At 38.9% G+C, this 19,668-nt stretch overlaps 1 protein-coding gene across 5 annotated transcripts in view; it reads right to left on the minus strand.

Moving 5' to 3' along the window:
- TASP1 (taspase 1) overlaps nt 1–19,668 on the minus strand; it is an 81,204-nt gene that overhangs the window by 11,884 nt on the left and 49,652 nt on the right. For all 5 annotated transcript variants that reach the window (XM_083856679.1, XM_083856675.1, XM_083856678.1 and 2 more), the window contains 2 exons: nt 12,210–12,320; nt 3,045–3,155 (listed from right to left, as the gene is read on the minus strand). In XM_083856679.1, the coding sequence (XP_083712805.1) occupies nt 3,045–3,155; nt 12,210–12,320 (222 nt within the window). The remainder of the gene's footprint in view (nt 1–3,044; nt 3,156–12,209; nt 12,321–19,668) is intronic.

Below are 19,668 nucleotides of genomic sequence, written 5' to 3' on the forward strand. Positions count from 1 at the left end.
GCACAAATACTCAAGCCTGCAATATGGGAATTGAAGATATAGAGCAGGCAGGAAAGACATCTGGTAAAAGCAAAATCATCCTGCACAAAAAGGAGGAGAGGTGTCTGATGGAATCAGAGTAACATGCACATTAAGAAAGAAAGATTTCTGGCAAAATTTGAGGAAGTCTTGCATTCAAAAGTATGCTGAATTCCAACAGCAGATGAAAACACCTCCCTTCTCTGTGGAGAGTGCAAGGAGCACCAAAGGTAAGAGAGGAAAGAGAAATGAAGCAGAAACTTCTATCAAAGCACTCTCAGGTCTGATTACCTGGATTTCCAGCACCAGGTCTACAACATCAGCTCTCTGGTACTGCATTCACAGCTAGGATATCAGTGTTAAAGACACTAAAACTGTCTAAAATTTAGGATATCAGTGTTAAAGACCAACTGTCACGTTTACAGTGACAACAATTAAGAAAACTCATCACTGGTCACATGTATTGTTATAATGCCTGTTAATCCACTAAGGTGCTGTCCTGAAGTCTGGAAGTGTCCTGATTTATTATTTGTTTAACAGCCTGTTCCAGTTATCATGAACTGTCGGATACAAATGCAGGTATCTTTATGTACACAAACACACTCCTACTCAGCTGCAACACAAAATTCAGACAAAGAAAACACTATTTCTATGTTCAGCTCTCTGTCAGTGGAGCTTTATAAATTGCCACCATTTTCTTCCTGCTCTCTGTAATGTTCATTTTCCTTTGTGCTCATAAAGTCCATAACTGGGAAGAGAGGAAAGAAAAAAAAAATCGGCTGATCAGAATTCAAGGCATTTCAGAGAATTCTGAAAAAGGTTTTTAAAAAATGCACTGAAGCACAAATTTTTCCTCTGGATTATGGGAGGTGTCTTACATGAATTACACAAGATGCCATGAACAGACATTTCCATGTATTTCTTTTGAGAGTGACTTTCACATACTGCAAAAAAAGCATCACTAGATGGGTTTAAAACTTTTACTCCTTCCTATTCCTCACATTCTTTTAACGTGGCTGCTGAAGGTCACAGCCTGCTGAGCACACTTATCCTTTGAACCACTTCTGCTTTGCATAGCAATGAAACCAGAGCAGGAAGATCAAAGGTGAGATGATCCCAGCAAGACTTGAAGATTCTGACAGATATGCAGATATCATCATAAAAGAAAAATGAACTCCATCGAGGTGTGTGCTCTGCTCCCCTGTAACACACTCGGGACTGATACCACCAAAGGTGAATCAAAAGCTTTCAGAGAGTAAAACACATCCAGCACAATCAATGTGTGGGTTTTTTTAGGTCAAATTTAATCCTGTCTTTCAATGAAACCCCCAAAATATTACATCTTTGCCTTTTATAACTACCAAAAGTAGGCTGTACTAGCACAAACCTCGGTTATTGTTAGCCATTACAAGTAGTGAACTGTAATGAAAATTCTAAATTACATGTAAAATATCATCAGATAAGTAAATTTTCAACATTTAATAAGTCCCTTCCTAGCAATTTGTTTTAATATTAAAAAGAAACAAATAGATGATCCCTGTAACAAAGACAAGAGCGTTCCTTGTTCTATACATGAAGTTTTTCCACTATTAACAAACTTATTTTCAGTCCAAACAGCAGAAATATTACAGATGTTTAATTATGCATTGTCTCTGCATTCATTATAAGGCAGAAAATTTCAAAGGTACAGAAAAAAAATTGTGTTATAGTTAATCTCAGTGTTATTTCAGTGGAAAGAAAACCAAAAATCAATGGACAAATAGTCTTTACTTATGATGTATGACACATGAGGATTTTATAAATTAATTTTTGAGGAAAAATGCCAAATCTTTATTAATAGAATATGTTCTTATAAGAATGACAAGCATTAAATGAAGAGAAAAAATTCTCTCACTTCCAAATCTCAGGAATTAAAGGTTAAGTTGATCTTGTTTGTTCTTACTTTGTCAGACTTTTATTTTCATTTTCTTAACTCTTTTTTTTAAGGATAGAATTTATGGTGCAGGATGCTGTTGCACCAGATAATGTCACAATTGGGTAAATAATAATAAAGCAGAGTATTATACAAAGGGAAAACACTAATTCTGGTAACATAACCCCAATCTGTATTAGACAGGTCAGTGTGACCCAATAAAAAAGCACATAGCTCCACATCTGAGGAGCCCCATAGGAAAGGAGATGGCACAAGTGTCACCCTGAAGTAATTCATATGCCCTCAATCCCAAATTCCTTCCCTTAAAGAGGCTTTACTGTCTCAGGGTTGTATTTCCACCCTGTTCTGCTCAGAGTCTACAGCCTTCAGTCCCCATCTGTTTCTCCCACACAAACCATGGGATAGTTTTCCATAATACGCTTTTCTGCTGCAAAGCAGCAAGACAGGGATTGTGTTTCCAGGACAGAAACCAGAATGAAGGGATGTAAAGCCCTCTGGGAACCAGCCAGCTACTGCTGGAGGCAAAGTCCAGGTGATTTCAGGATGAGCAGCAGAAACTCTTGTTTGCTGCAAATGCAAATAGTGACTGCAACATTTCTAAACCGATTTTCCTGGCAATTACCAAGATTAAACAACCATGAACAACTTTCCTTATAAATTTTAAATGTATCCTCCGTATTCACACATTTTCTTCTGCAAAAAGGAGGAATAAAGAACTTTTTACAAAAGCGTTTTTCACAAACAAGCTACTGAGAAACAGTAAACAGCTACATGCGTTACCCCCAGCTATAAATGCAATTTCTTCTATGAGGAACAACACATCCTGCCTCACCACAAACAACTATTATATCTATGCCATAGATTTAGAAAGACCCCACACAACCCTCTGAATGACAATTCTGCTTAGAAATAATGAGTCAGAAAGAATGCTCTTTTCTGAAGTTTTATTAATATTTGCCTTGTTTGTTTCCCTATTTCGCTTTCTAGATTTTTATTATTTCAACGTCAGTTCCTTTTTGCACGGAGATTTTATTTCACCCTTCACTTGGGAAGTAGCACCCAGCTGAATTGAAAATGAGTGAGAATTCCTTACCCAGTAAAGTTTGCTTTTCCTGTGAGGACTCAGGCTCTGCTGAACACCTGCAGGAGCGGAGAACTATCACACCTCCAAGCACACCATCTTCATTGGCCAGAAAAGGTGAACCTGGGCAAAAGATTGGGGAGGATTATTTGCAACAGGAATAGTTTCTTGGGCTTTTTTTCTTTTTGATTTGACTTTCTGCCTTTCCCCTTTAATCTCGTCACTAAGGGTGGAAAAGACTGACAGATCAAAAAAAAAAGCTTTTTACAAAAGCATCAGTTCTCCTTTTTCCTAGTGTTTGAAAAGAGTAATTTTCTGGAAGGTAAATCTACTAATTCACCAGTAATCAAAAAAATGAAGAGCTACATGGAATAAAACAAAAATATTAAAAATTACGTATCTGAGAGTAAACCTATTTGTTCATGGATCAAGGAAAATATAGTAATGAAAAATGGAGTGTCAAGTTGAAAAAAAATTCTGACTCAGTATTTTGTTCTTTCTGTTCTATAATTACGACAAAGACATACCTAAAAAATCAAGCAAATTTACGTCATTTTTACAGTTTATTCATTTTTGCCAATTTAAATCCCTTTGTACAGAGACATCATCAAACTGCTATAGTGTCTGCCTTGCTGTTTGATGAATACTAGCAGAAAAGCCTAAGCACATCCTTTTTACAGCGGCTCCTCTGTTGTTAATTTAAGACATAGGATATAAAAGTTTTCTATCAGAAGCTGGCAAAGTTTAAAGATGCTCAACCAAGCCTAAGTATTCTTTCTCTGGTTTGCAATTTGAAATAAGATTCCTATAGTTTTAAATGTGGAAACAGTGGTATAATTTACATATAATTTAAAATGTCTTGAGCCACAAAATTAATCAAGTTCTTGCACTTAGACCCATAGACATCCTAGTTACACATCTGCCTTATACTGTCATTTAAAATTGAACATACAATTGCAACAGCCATTTAATGTAATTCTTTTCCATTCTTTCCTTTAAATAAATTAGTGTACAGTCACTGTAATTCGCCAGCCACAAGAACTTTAGAGCAGATCTATTCATCAGACTCCTTTAACTTGCCCACAGCTATTTGTACGATTAAAATTACTCCTTTAATGCAAACAACAACAACAAAACAGCCCAATAAAATCCAACTTCGAGCTTTACCATGAAGAAAACTAAAAACTTTAATTTGTTTTCTCTAAACATTAGAGGAGCCTTCAAAAGTGATACAAGGTGGTCACTGCAATAGAAGCCCACATTGCAGGAAAATAATAAATAGAGTATGCTTAATAAGCAGTAATATCTTATTTGATCTAATGCAAACAGATATTATCTTTAAAGTGCCACTTGCTTTGTGAAAGAATTATTACTAGTTACAGTTACAGCTCCTGCATTGCTCACTGACTGTGACCAAACCCCTGTGAAACAAGAATCCAGCCCATGATAAGGTAATAGATAACAAACCAGGAAAATACATTTGCTTAAAATAGAAACACAAGGCTTGGAAAGTTGTGAAGAGTTTTACCACCCAAGTCAAAATCGGGCACTTCAAAGACAATGCCTCTACCTGAACTTGGTCTGCAGATCTAATCTCACACTAAACTACACAAATGATTTGAGATCCAAGCCATGCTGTGGCAAAAAGTCATTGCAAAGAGACAGAAAAAGTTCTGGTTTGTTTTTTAATGAGCAGTTTCTCCTTCTCTTTCAAGGGCTGTTTAAGATTCTTCCAAGGTTCTAGTGAAAAATACGAATTTTCTCTTTAATTAGAATGGTTAAAAATGTTCTATTTGATCAGAACCCAGCCAGCAATCAGTACTCACAGCAGACAGTATGTTCAAGGCCACAGTAAAACACTGGGACTGTATGAATGCACATAATAGCAGACAGTAACTGCTGATTATAGTTTACAGAGTTGGTGCCACTGAAGTCTTGTTCTAGAAATGATTCCATTAGTTTAATCCCTTTTTATTTTAGGGATTTTGTGTCTCCTGCACTTTGAAAAAAAATAGATGAAAGGGAAGCCTGTAAATAAGCTAATTATATATTTCTTCATTTTCCCAGTATTTTTGTCAACTATGCCATTATGACTGATCAAATTTTCAGTAATCTGAGTACTTGTATATTGTCTTTTGAAATCTTACAAGGCTTACAAGGCTTCTTTCCATGTAGAGACTGCAGAAAAACATATAACACTGCATTTTCATCAAAAGTCTTCCATTTTTACAGGGATTTCTTTGCAAGAACTAAATGTTCATCTTCAGTGAAACACAGAATAAAAGAACAATCACTCAAAGTAAGTGTTTTGTGAAACTTTTTTTAAAAGAGGGTTTAAATAAGTAATTTACAACTTGAGCTTCAAGCACATATGACAAAGTCTTCAGCTTACAACTTCATCCAAAAAGATGCTCAACCTCTGCATGAACAACTGCAAGCCCCAGTTCTGTCAGCATAAAGAGCATTTATTTGACATTAAACATGGTGTCCATTATACTGCCCTAAATATGTATACAATTGTTTTCTGAAGAAATTACTTCCTTCAACGATTATGCACCATGGAAGCTTTATTACCACTCCACAAAACTCAAAGGCTTTGAAGACCACTCAGAAGTTGGAAAACTGACTGTATTAATTCAGCCTTTGCTAAAGTACACTGCCACTCTGCTGTAGCTGGAAAACTCCAGAAGAGGATTAACTTAATAGCACTGCACCTGATAAAAGTGTGATGTAAGTCTTAATTCCAATATCCATAAAATACAATAGATGGACAAGACAGTTACTTCTTTAAGAATGACACAGGTTGGGCCCTTGGACTAAGAAGAAATGTTGGTTATGTTACATGAAACCAGGTCACGCTGCACTAACTTTGTAACAGTATTGGCCTGAGACAGAGATAAATAACTTAATAAAATAACTTGAAGTGACTTGTAGCAGGTAATTTGAATGGACTATTGAACCAAATGCCTTAAGTTTGTGTTATGCAAACAAAGCCAGGATGATGGGAGACATTATCTCTCCTACAGACAAAAACATAGCCTTGCTTGCCCTTTTGATCTTCTACATTGTTTCATCATCACCTGCAGAACGAGCATTGTTCTGGAATGGTGGGAGAAGTCTGAAAAAAGAGCATAGCCCTTGTTTTCATCTCCAAACACAGGCAGCAAATGAAGACACAGTCACTTGCACTACCCCACAGACATTCAGGATCTTCCCACCCATGCCTCTTCCAAGGGCCACCCTGATTCCCTGTTTCTGCTGAAGGCTGCCATTCCCAGAGACATCAGAAGCAAATTCTGTGACTACACCCTCACCCATCCCAAATGCCTTCAGCAGCAAGTTCAGCTGAATCATCTCTAGTGCAAAATCAGCAACAATACAGTGTATGTCTCCAATTCACTGCCCAAGTTGTGGGGAATTGGCCTCTAAAAAGTGTCAGTAAAAACCAGTTGCCTACAATAATACCATTACAGTATTCTATGTTACAGTAAATTCAGGCCCCTAAGCCAAATTAAATACATGCTGAAGAGCATATTGCTTAAAAGTGACTTATTTTTCAAAAATGTTAAAAGAGGGATTCAAATATAATACCTTTTTTGAACAAGGATCTTTCTAGATATGCAGACCTACTGATGATGATCACAATTATGCTAAAGAGTGTATTTTAACAAACCAGACAGTGCAAATGAGTAGGTCTATGGTAAGCAAAATTCCAGACAGATGAATGCTGTGCATCCATCATTAAATCTGTAAAAAAAAAAAAGGTACAAAAGCAGTATTATACTTTATTTCTATAGAGAATCCATGTACCATACACAGGAATTAATGTGAGTGTTCTCAAAATGGAGTGAATTCAAAGGTTAGAAACATATTTCATTAATTTAGTTCTAAAACTCATTTTGTTACAGCCAACCCATTGAGAAAAAGAAATAACAGAGCAGACTTTTGTAAAAAATAACAATATAGGTAATGACTTTTTTATATATACATTTAATTAGTATTTCAAGAGGAGGAGAAAAAGTGAAACTAAAATACTGCCACATATATTAAAGGCAGAATGGTTTTTCATTAGAAGGAAAAAGTGATCTGGCTCCCACCTCCTTCACCATTTTTGCTCTCTCTTTACTCTTTGGAAAGATAGATTTTCCTGTACAAATTCAAAATCTAGTTAAAATAGAACCAAAATATGCCTACTAGCCAAAAATACTGTTTTCCACTGCAATAAAGTGGAATTGCTGGATAAATCTTTGATCTAATAACTTGCTAATGACAAAATTACAAAAACCTGGGGCTTTAAATGTAATTTTAAGTCTCATGAAGCTCAGTGCTCCTTTCCCAGTTACACTGGCATACCACTGAGGAATGTGACATGAAAAATTCAAAGTAAAACTCCAACTGCAACATTAACTAATAATGTTAGCACTGAATGGCCACACCAGAGAGAAAGGGTAGGATAAAACCAAAACAAACCCCATATTTCATTAGTTTTGGTCAAATCCTCACCTTCCCCAGTCACAAAACTACATTTTACAAAACACATTTCTCTCCTTCAAAGCTCAACTACTGTGTTATTGCTATGTGACATACAGAAAGCATTATCACATTTTTATTTGTGTATTTTGTGTGTTATTAATCTGCAGCAATGGCCTCACAAAAACAAGCAGGCAGGTCTTCACAGCAACTCCACATTCACTGATCCCTTGAAGTTCTGCAGGAGCAGCCAGAGCTGAACACCACAAGCCAGGTTCAGCTGCTGATGAGGGACAGAACAGAGAGATTTCACAAGTGTTAAAGCAAATAATGGCCTCAACATTCAGCCTTGCCCTGGAGGAGCTACAGTTACGAATTAAGAACACTTTTTCTTCAGCATCTCCTGTGAATTAAAGCCCTCATGTGATGAAGATTGTTTCCTCCAGATCATGGGATTGATATGAGCTGTTCACTTCTGATCCTGTGCCTTTTTCCCCCCATAGAACCATTCTAGCACAGATTCAACACTAAGCTGGAAATGAAGTGTTTTATTTACACTTACCCAGCTGAAGGATGAACCAGCTGCTCATCAGTTGTTTTACATTCATACTCTTCCATAGCACAGAAACCATTACCAGCTCCATTGTTTACACCAGCTTTCAAAGGCTTAAAACTTAGGTCTGAACACTGACTGTGGTGTGGTGTAACCAATTAAGTGCTCCAGCATACCCCAGTCTTAATAGAGGGCAGTTAAACAAACCTTCTTGTGCACTGTGTGAGTGAAACTCTGGCTTTTTCAGGTCAGCAGTCTATAGATAACCTCAGCCAATGCATAGCTTGTGTACAGAATGTGGTGGAAGTGAAGCTGTTTGCCACTCTGCTTCTGCTATGTATCCCACTAAAGTCCAAGGTAACAACTGAAATAAACATTAGAGGAATGCAATAAGTACTAAATGAAGCCTGCTTTTAATTTCATGCACCATTATTTGGTGAATGTTTAAGCACAAGCTGTCTCAAGTCAGAGGCCTTTATATTTCATGATACATTAAGTTACATCTATGTTGATTTTTTAAAGAAGTTGCAAGGGAAAACACCTGCACTTTAAAACTTTACAGGGAAGATTTTAAGAAATTAAATAACTGAGGATACCACAGACCAGTAAAATCCCAGTGCTTTTGACACGGAGAAGCATAGGGAGGACCTACACAAATCCTTGTGGAACATCACCACGTTGCGTTTAGGATCAATTCATTCTCTTCTGAAATCATTTCCTCTGTGTCATGGAGAAGCATAATAATGCTTCCATAGTTTGTTTCCTCTGCTAGAAAACCGCAAAGGATACTACAAAGCTTAGCGTGATGCAGCATACCGAAGGAGAAACTATAATGTACTATAAAGTAACTATAACACTGTGCAATGCCAGTCACAGTCTTGTTACTGTAAAAGTACGAGGCTTTTTCCTCCCCAGCAAGCAAAACTAATGATAATATAATTATTAATTAATATTCTATGGTTCCTAGCTGTCCAAAGTCCTGCTCAGAAGAGAGGATATTGACACTAAATTGCTAGAAGAGGAAATACCAGCGTTATCCATCTGCTATTACCTTTCTGCAGACCACTCAACTGAAGCCCAGTTTAAAAATACAAGAATAGAGAAACATATTTCTGCTAAGGAAAGAACAAATATCAGATTCCAACTATGTCTTTCAGCTCATTATTTTCTAATACTTCGTAAGAAGTTTTAAAGTACCATTGGTAATGCTGCCATTGTTAAAAGCCCAGATTTCCCGCCAATGAGATGACACAAATATTTACTCTAAGTCTACATTCCTCAAACTTGGCTGCATTTGAAAGGAATGATGAGTAACAAAATCCTCTGTTCTTCTGCTTGGAAGGTATTTGTGTTTACAGAACACCATTCTTTAACTGTGAACCAAGCCTTTTGTGCTCTTTGACTAAAGATACGGAGCCCATTCCATTTACGAGAAGTCCAAATTTGATTTTTCTCACCTCTGATTCAACCATCAGTTGTGCCTCCCCCACAGTAAGCTGGCTCTGAGAAAAGATTGAGAGAAGCACATCTGACATGAGTTTGCTCATCACCTGCTGTTTAAACAGCACTCACTGTCTAAGCCAGGCATTCCCTAGCTGGAAGGATTCCCAGGGCTCTGCAGAGACTCAGAGAGTCCTGTAAACAGGAAGCACCAATCTGATGGCAACTGCCAAAATCAGCTGTTCATTCCTCTGATACAACTAATACACATTTTGACTTCTGATAAAACATTTTAGCTCAGCTTTGTTAAAGGCTGGAGTTTTTTCCAATGCCTTGGTCCATTATAATTCTGGTGACAGTTTGACAAGACCACAAAGCAGGGCTCTAAGGAAGGCAAGGGAAGCAGCCATGCACTCAGCAAGGAGTCCATGAGCCCATTTTATCCTGTTGGTTCACAGTAAGAAATCCTGCACCACACCACACATCCTGTGCTATCAGCTAGCAGGTGTTGTTTACACTGTGACTTTTCATAGGTGTGCTATCACCTATGCTACAAACTCAATACTATGTTGCACGCTAGCAGCAAGATGTATCTGGATTTTGAGAGTCTTCATTCACAGGACAGTTGAGCACAAACTAGATTTTATGTTTGCTAATCCAAGCACTTCAGCTACACAAAAAACCAAAAGTGGCCGTGTCTTTTTTTCCCCACATCAGCACTGCCCAGAGTGTAACTGAGCAGATACTACAGGTTCCTGCTGTCAGGCAGCAAAAGCTTGCAGTGCTAAGTTTCTGAAAACACAAGCCAGACCTGTCCTGAACTAAAGCTTTAAAAAAGGAATTACAAAGCATTTATAGAAATGTTATATAAATGTTTTTTCAAATTTTCTTTTCATGGAGAGCATTAATTTGATTCTGTCTCTCACTGTTTTCACTTTCTGCTGTTTAGCTGGGTTTAGTGTTTTCCCAATGCAGTAACAAATCACACTGATATCCTGGCATCTCTCTCCGTGCAGCTCCTCTTTCTCTGCAATTGGTAGTACAGGTGTAACAAAAACTTCAGCAACATTTAATAGGCTCTTACCTCCAAGAGATACATTTTTACATTTCCACGAAAGAACACAATGTATATATCACATAGGAGCCAGTTAACATTTAAATGGCAACATCTGTTATGCAAAGTGGTGGCAAAGTATGTTTGCATTAAACAGCAGAATGAGAATTGCACTTTTTGCTAACCATTACCAAACAGAACAAAAGAAAACCCAGAAAACTCAAAGCAACTTAAAGAAGGCACCTTTAACACTAAAAAAATTTAAATTTTGGGCCTTTATCAGTCAGTGTCTATGAATTACTTCATCAGTAGCTTTCCATCTTGTGTGTGTACATGCACTAATATGAAAATGCAGAAGGCTACATACAATTTGGGCTTACTTTTAGTACTCTTACCACAACCAGCACAATAAATTTTGAGAGCGTGGACTAAAGATCTGACTTTCCTAAAGTTAGGCCACTTCCAAACAACATCTGCAAAGCTGGTTACAAATCAGCAAAGCTACCACAAGCAACCTTCCTAAACTCTTCTTTTGGGTACACAAATTCCTAATTTTGTGCTGCTATGCACCAGAATCAGTGATTAAATATCTAAAAAACTACATTTCTGCTGTTTGGATTAGAATTTTTTTTGGGGAACACACAGAGTGTTCTGCACTCTTATAACATCTAGAAATTACTGCAGTACAGCAGCAGATTATCAAGTGCAATCTTCCAATGCAGTCTTCCCCTCAAACAGTCAAATGTCAGAAGCAGAATCTAACATGGATTCAGTACTATAAAAAGAAATCTAAACTAAAAGTTGCTTGCCAAAACCAAGGGCATCAACCCGTGGGACCCCAAAAGGTGTGTATATGTTCCTCTTTCAATTCTAATTAAAGTGTTACAAAATGAGCTTAGGCAACACGGTGTACAAGTATTATGCTGTCCACAAGAAATTTTGAAGATGAAAATTGCCTGAGGATTCTGAAGTTGGAAAAATTTTAAGGGGTATGAAAACACTGCAAGTGAACATACGTGCCACAAGTTTCACTGAATTTTCAAAAGGGCAAGATTTTATGGTTATTTTAAAAATCCACATTCATATTTTGCTTATGACTTGAAGAAAGAAAACAAGATCTATATTCGCAAGAAATTGAAGACATATTGCACAATTCCCTTAAATCAAAGAAAAAATTGGAATTTTTTAACAAAGTCCATTTCACTTCTTCAAGAAATTAATTTTATGATGTAAATAGCAAACCAGAATCTGTCTGTCCAAAGCATTTAATTAGAACATGAAGTTGTTTTGAGGTCTACTATTTTTAAAAGGGTTAACATGAGGAATAATTTTTACTAATGCCCCTAACCCATCAATTCTAAAATATGCAATTGTACACCACAGCCCATGATTCAGACAGGAAATTCTTTCTTCAAACCTCTCCGGGTATTCTATGACTCACATAACAATTGAGGTATTTCCAAGGGTTTTCCTTTAAATTTCCTAATATATTCTTCTGTAGTTTAACATTTTTCAGATGTAACACAACACTAAATCTTGAAGCCAACTGCAGCACAAGGCTTCAACAGGAAACACAAGAATAAGTATCTTTATTTAATAGAGTTACTTGCTTTTTCAAGCATGTTGAGTGACATTTAGGTAATTAGGGCCATATACTCACCAATAAACTTGTTTTGCATAGTCTCTAGGAGAGCTTGGTGGGCATCCTCTGTTTGCAGAGCACATGAACATTCTCTGGCCAGTATGGTCCGGACAAGGTGCTCTCCACAACCTGAAGAAACATAAAGATTGGGAATAGTCAAAATACAGATATCATTATGAAGATAAGCCTGTCATTGATTTACATCATCACATTAATTTGGCTGCGATGATCCAAAATAATGAGTTTCTTCATAGTGATGCATATGACAAGTTTCTGCCACATATTTTTATTTTTTAAAAAGGTTGACACAGTGTCACCCAAAAAGTCAATGATGTCAGGGGTTTTCTCACAACTCTCCTGAAATTTCAACTGCACAAAGTCATAAACCAAACAAAAGTTAAGTACAGAAAGAAGAAACAGCAACACTGTCTCTGACTTGGCATCTCTATCCAGATAGAATCCTCTTACTAACCATTCTCCTGGGAATGATCCTTGCATCCAGCTCTTCAAACCACAAACAACTTCAGTGACACAGTAACTCCTTTTGCACAACAGAATCTTCTGCTTAGTCCATCTGATTCAGCCTTTTTGCAACAAAGGAATACGTGATGAATTCACCTATGCTTTTTTTGCCAAAGTGGCAAGTCACTGGACTCCTAATATAAATTCCTGTAATTTTTAAAGGTTTGTCCTCAAGAAACTAAAAAGCTTCTGCAAACAACCACTTGTTGCCTCAGTACCTGCTTTCTGTACCTATCCCTATTTTTGATGAAGACAAGCAGGTCATTACTGCTACTCTTGTTCTGTAGGAACACTCACACCTGCTATTTTTTATCCTACATCCTTTTCCCTTCCTGTGCAGTGCTTTGGGACATTCAGCTGCAGCCAAATGGCACCGTGCATGTTTACTGGACCAACTGTGGTTTGTTGGACAGGAAAACTCACTGCTGATACCTGCTCCATATAGACCAAGGTCATTACACTACTTCTGCCTCCTGTTTGTTGACATTTTTCCTCAATGGCAGGGAAGCAGGCAAAGCAGCTAGAAGAGGTTTAATGAAAAGCCAGGTGAGCTGTGTTATCCAGTTAGGAAAGAAAAAAAACATAACTAATGTAGAGTTGTAATGTAACAATGATCTCAAATTATCTAAATGTAAGTTTCTACATTTTGATCAGATTTATTACTTATCTGGGCCTAAAACTGCTTTAGACAACAGAGTATACAGAGAGGAGTCAGATGTAGTCCATTCACAATTATATATAAATATTTCTAGCATATTTCTCATTAAATGCAACAAGATGATGCAAGCACTGGAACCATTAAAAAAATCTGCTATAATCCAGTTGGACTCATTAGCTCAGGTACAGAATTACACAAACACACCTACACAGCCTCCAGAAAAAAAAATTATGGCTGGAAACCATCTAGTTGCTTCCAAGTGGCAGGGAAGTGGAGCTGGTAAGACATCAGACCTAGGCTGGCTTCAGACAAAGGCAGCTCAGTCTCCATGGGTAGCTCACACTTTACTGGAAGCACTAACAAGCCCAGAACAGAGACACTGGCTGAAGCCAGCCTAGATGTGGCATAAAGAAAAAACTTAATAATTAAACCCAACCCAAAGTGGCTCCAGTGCAGCCTGCTGAGTCTGTCATCACTGTGCATATGCTGAGTTTAGAGCACTGACTGTTTTGGGTACAACGTGGCACAAACATGTTGGCAGGTCTGGCACTGTGTATTGCAGCTACTCACAGACTGGTTTCTAGTTCTTCTCACCATTTTAAACCCTAATTAACATGGCAACCTGCTCAAAGAATATCCTTCTCTGGCTACTTGTTACACAATTATATCCTTCCCCTTATATGCACAGTGAGCTTCCACTGCTCTTCAAAGATTGCTAATAGAGAAGGAAAAAAAATAATACCTCCCTCATTTTCAAGATTTAAAAAAAAACCAACAAACAAGAAAACTCACCCTCTGGAGCACTACGGATGCATTAGATGTCAGAGAGTCAGCCCAGAGAATTCAACCAGATTGCTAAAAAATTGTGTACACGTGTCCCAAAATCCTGCTATGTTCAATCACCAAAAAAACCACCTTGGTCTTCAGTTATGTGTCCCTGCTAATGGGCAGTGTCTCCTCATTAATACAATTCAGCTAAACTGAGTTCTTTGAAGTGGGACACTTTGGCATTGAATCTACGTACAACTGGCACAACAGAAAGACAAAAACTTCTTTGTATAGCAATCAGATTGAGTAAAAACCAGTTACAAATTTAGAGGGAAATGAAAGAGCCAAAACACTGCAACAATTACAGAGCCAAGGGAAGTTGTTCTTGAGAGCACAAGGGGAAAATTGTTTTCATTGAGACTGTCAAGCTCTCAAGTTAATGAGAGAAGTGTCCTGGTTAGGAGATAATCTTCAAGAGGCTTGTGCAATAGAGAAATCTCTGCAGCTGCTTACAGGAGGGTCTGTCCATTCATTTCCTTCATTATACCCACATTCAGAAGCTTCTGTCCACAACAGAACTGTGAGTTATCTACTATTTATTCCAAAGTGATGGATGAAGAACATGAAAAAAAACCCACAAGATTCATTTTACCCACAAATCACAATATGGACATTACTTTTTATAAACTAAGAAACTTTAATCAATATGAAATTTTACTGTAAAGAACAAAACTAAACAGTCATATGCTCCAGCAAAAACTGAAAAAGCTGTTTTTTCTTGAAAAACCTGTTAGTACCTTTAAAATATAACATGTAATACCTTTAAATAGAACTATATGAATAAGAAGCAGAGGACTTAGAATAGGAATCAAACAAATGAGACACAGAAATCAGAGGGAGCCCATGCATCCCCAGTGCATCAAATAATAAAACCAGATGTTACTACTTCACAATCTTCAAGTATTTCCTAAATTGGCATCAGAAAAACAATGGCCATTTTTTAGCATGACATATAATGTTATTTCCCCCCCCAAGAGAATGACTTTATTGAAGAGTTCCCATAACATCAAGTCTGCTCCAAAAAAATTTCAGAGAGAGAAAACTTAATATGGGTTAAGAACAGCTGCAGCTCACAGATGTGATCCAGGATCAACCACAAGGAAAGCAGCTTTGCAATTCTACTAACACATCACACATCTCTACGTCCCCACAGACAAAGTTATTTCTTCTTGTCATATTTATGTCAACCTATAAGGCAACAAACTTACAGACTGCTGCTGGCAGTGTATGCAAAAATCTTTCAACACATCAATTGCTGGCAGTCTGCAGGGACAGATAACTAAGGAAAACAATTCCCCCATTTGGAAAAGAAAAATTTGTTACTGTAGTTTTTGATGTAGGAACATCTATTTTTGAAGAAGAAAAAAAGAACAACTAAGCAGTGTTTCACATACTTTGACCAGATACAGGCTGAGGAAAAGAATTACACTTTTTATTATCTCGAGTCAGAAGCAAACTTCTTGCAGGTTTAGCAGATCTTTATGTCTGTATAGTCTCTAACTGAGGACACACTGTAGATAATACCAGGACAAGGCACAAAATGAATGTATTCATTACTAGAGCAATCAAGGCTGATTTATAACTTACAATATAAAGTTGTGGGTTCAAATTTATAGTTCAGTCACTTTAGTCTAACCACCAGCATTAGCCAACTTCCAAAGAAGTTCTATTAACATGACTCGAGACAGCAACTCCAGTGAAAGCTACTTAAACACATTTCCAAATCATGCACACGAGTTGATGAAAACGTAAATCTGCTTCATTTGCTTAACTATCTCACATTATACTACATTTAACTACATTTAACTGCAAGTGTTAATACATTTGGCATTTCTTCCACAGAATAGTACTACAACCAAAGCAAGAGGGATTCCCACGAAGAATCTTTCAATTCTACATTAAAGTCTCAAATACATTCATTCTAGTAACTTTCCTGTAAACAGAGTTTAAATAATTTTATTGTCCTTTCCCAGTCATGATGATGACTTCTTCAGTAACCTGAAGCTCATTATATTTCAAAGATGAATATTTTGCAATGCCAGACAAATGCTTCCCTAAGACTTCACACGAGTGACTCAAGGATGAGATGACTAGCTGGAAAAATTTACTGGGTTAAATTAGTGCTTCACACTGAAATAACGGTTCCATATAGTAAACAAATTATTTTCCTAACACAGTAATATTTTGCAAATACCATGTTGCCTACTTGTAACTCCACTGCTGACAAAAATACTGTTGTTGGAACTGCTGCTGTCCATGTTTGCAGGGCTAAGTACAATTAACTGCCTCCCTCTAGGATTGCTACTGGCAAAGGCAAAAATGCTTCTACAGAAAACAAAGAGTTTACAGAGTTTACTGTGATAAATCATGCCTGACAAATTTGGTGACCTTCTACTGTGAGGTTACAGCATTAAAGGGTATGGGAAGAGCAACTGGGTGCCATCCACCTGGACTTGTGCAAAGTATTTGAGACTGTCCTGCACAACATCCTTGTCTCTGCATTAGGGAGGTCGACATCGTACTGGGAGTCTGTTATCGTCCACCCAATCAGGAGGAAGAGGTGGACAACTTATTCTATAAGCAGCTGGAGACTGTGTCAGGATCATCAGCCCTTGTTCTTGTGGGTGACTTCAACCTGCCAGACATCTGCTGAGAACTTAATACAGCAGAAAAGAGACAGTCCAGGAAATTTTTAGAGTTCATGGATGATAACTTTTTGTCACAGCTGGTAGGTGAGCCCACCAGGGGAGAGACTATGTTGGATCTGTTGTTCACAAATAGAGATGGCCTGGTGGAAGATGTGGTTGGAGGATGACTAGGGCAGAGCGATCATGAAATTATAGAGTTCTCGATAATTGGTGAAATCAGGAGGTACATCAATAGGACTCTCACATTGGACTTCCAGAGGGCAGACTTTGGCCTTTTTAAAAGACTTATTCAGGGAGTTCCTTGGGAAGAAGCCCTTAAAAACAAAGGAGTTCAAGAAAGCTGGGTGCTCTTCAAAACAGTTTTTGACGGCACAGGAACAGACTGTCCCTGTGTGCCGGAAGACCAGTCGACGAGGCAAACGCCCAGCCTGGATAAGCAAGGAGGTTTTGGATGAAATCAGGAATAAAAAGAGGATGTACCGTTTTTGGAAAGAGGGCCAGGTCCCTTGGGAAGTATTTAAGGGGGCTGCTAGAGAATGTAGGAAAAAAATTAGGGAGGCCACAGCTCAATTTGAACTCCAAAGGGCGACTTCTGTAAAGGACAATAAAAGTGTTTCTATAAATACACTAATGGTAAAAGGAAAGGTAAGGCTAACCTTTGCTCTCTATTGGATAAGGAAGGGAACTTAGTAACTGCTGATGAGGAGAAGGCAGAAGTGCTTAATGCCTTCTTTGCCTCAGTTTTCAGTGGGAAGACAACTTGCCTACAGGACAACTGTCCTCCTGGGCTGGTAGACAGGGAACAGAATTGTCCCCCCATTATCCAAGAGGAGGCAGTCAGAGAACAGCTGAGATGCTTGGATGCTCATAAATCTATGGGCCCAGATGGGATTTATCCCAGGGTGATGAGGGAGCTGGCAGATGAGCTTGCAAAGCCACTCTCCATCATTTACAATCAGTCCTGGCTCACTGGTGAGGTTCCGGAAGATTGGAACTGGCCAATGTGACACCCATTCACAAAAAGGGTGGCAAGGAGAATCCCAGTAATTATAGACCAGTCAGTCTGACCTCAGTACCTGGCAAGATAATGGAACAGTTTATACTGAGTGTCATCATGCAGCACCTACAAGATGGCCAGGGTCTCAGGCCCAGCCAGCACGGGTTTAGGAGAGGTAGGTCATGTTTGACCAATCTGATCACCTTTTATGACCAGGTGACCCACCTGGTGGATGCAGGAAGGGCTGTGGATGTTGTCTATTTGGACTTTAGCAAGGCTTTTGACACTGTCTCCCACAGCATACTCCTGGATAAGCTGGCAGCCTGGGGCTTGGATAGGAGCACTCTCTGCTGGGTTATGGACTGGCTGAATGGCCGGGCCCAGAGAGTGGTGGTGAATGGTGCTGTATCCAACTGGCGACCAGTCACCAGTGGTGTCCCCCAGGGGTCTGTGCTGGGACCAGCTCTGTTCAATATTTTCATTGATGACATGGATGAGGGTATTGAATCTTTCATTAGTAAACTTGTGGATGACACAAAGCTGGGAGCATGTGTCAACTGCTTGGAAGATAGGAGGGCTCTGCAGGGAGATCTGGAATGGTTGGGTCAATGGGCAGAGTCCAACAAAATGAAGTTTAATGAGTCCAAGTGTCGAGTCCTGCACTTTGGCCACAATAACCCCCTGCAGCGTTATAGACTGGGGACAGTGTGGCTGGACAGTGCCCAGGAGGAAAGGGACCTGGGGGTTCTGGTCAGCAGCTGGCTGAATGTGAGCCAGCAGTGTGTCCAGGTGGCCAAGAGGGCCAATGGCATCCTGGCCTGTATCAGGAATGGTGTGTCCAGCAGGAGCAGGGAGGTCATTCTTCCCCTGTACTTGGCACTGGTGAGGCCACACCTTGAGTGCTGTGTCCAGTTCTGGGCCCCTCAGTTCAGGAAGGGCGTTGAGATGCTTGAACGTGTCCAGAGAAGGGCAACAAAGCTGGTGAAGGGATTGGAAAACAAGCCATATGAAGAACGACTGAGAGAGCTTGGGTTGTTTAGCCTGGAGAAAAGGAGACTCAGAGGTGACCTTATCACTCTCAACACCTTCCTGAAGGGTAGTTGTAGACAGCTGGGGGTTGGTCTCTTTCTCCACGCAGCAACTGACAGAACGAGAGGACACAGTCTTAAGCTTCGTCAGGGGAAATATAGGTTGGATATTAGGAAGAAGTTTTTCACAGAAAGAGTGATTAAATATTGGAATAGTCTGCCTGGGGAGGTGGTGGAGTCCCCATCCCTGGATGTGTTTAAAAGGAAACTGGATGTGGCACTTGATACCATGACCTAGTTGAGGTGTTAAGGCTGGGTTGGACTCGATGATCTTGAAGGTCTCTTCCAACCTACACATTCTGTGATTCTGTGAATTTGATGGGCAGACCATTCAGTAGGTAAGGAACTGGCTGGACAGCCACACCAGAAGAGTTGTGACAAAGGCTTAGATATTAGGAAGAAATTCTTTACTGTGAGGGTGGTGAGACACTGGAACTGGTTGCCCAGGGAAGTTCTCAATGTGCCATCCCTGGAAGTGTTCACACTCAAGCTGGTTAAGCAACTTGTTCTATGGAAGGTGTTCCTGCCCATGGCGGGGGGTTGGAACAGCATGATCTTTAAGGTCCCTTCCAATCCAAACCACTCTAAGATCCTACAAAAAATAAACAGAAACATACAGACAGCTATTTTGATCCAAGTTTGTAGCCTCCTACATTAAGGGGAAAGAATATACAGATTCCTAAAGCCTCCAGGGATATATGGCAACAAATTCCTATGACAAGGGAAGGAAAGAAGA

The sequence above is a fragment of the Zosterops lateralis genome (assembly GCF_965231275.1).
Source record: "Zosterops lateralis genome assembly, chromosome: 3".
NCBI lineage: Eukaryota > Metazoa > Chordata > Aves > Passeriformes > Zosteropidae > Zosterops > Zosterops lateralis.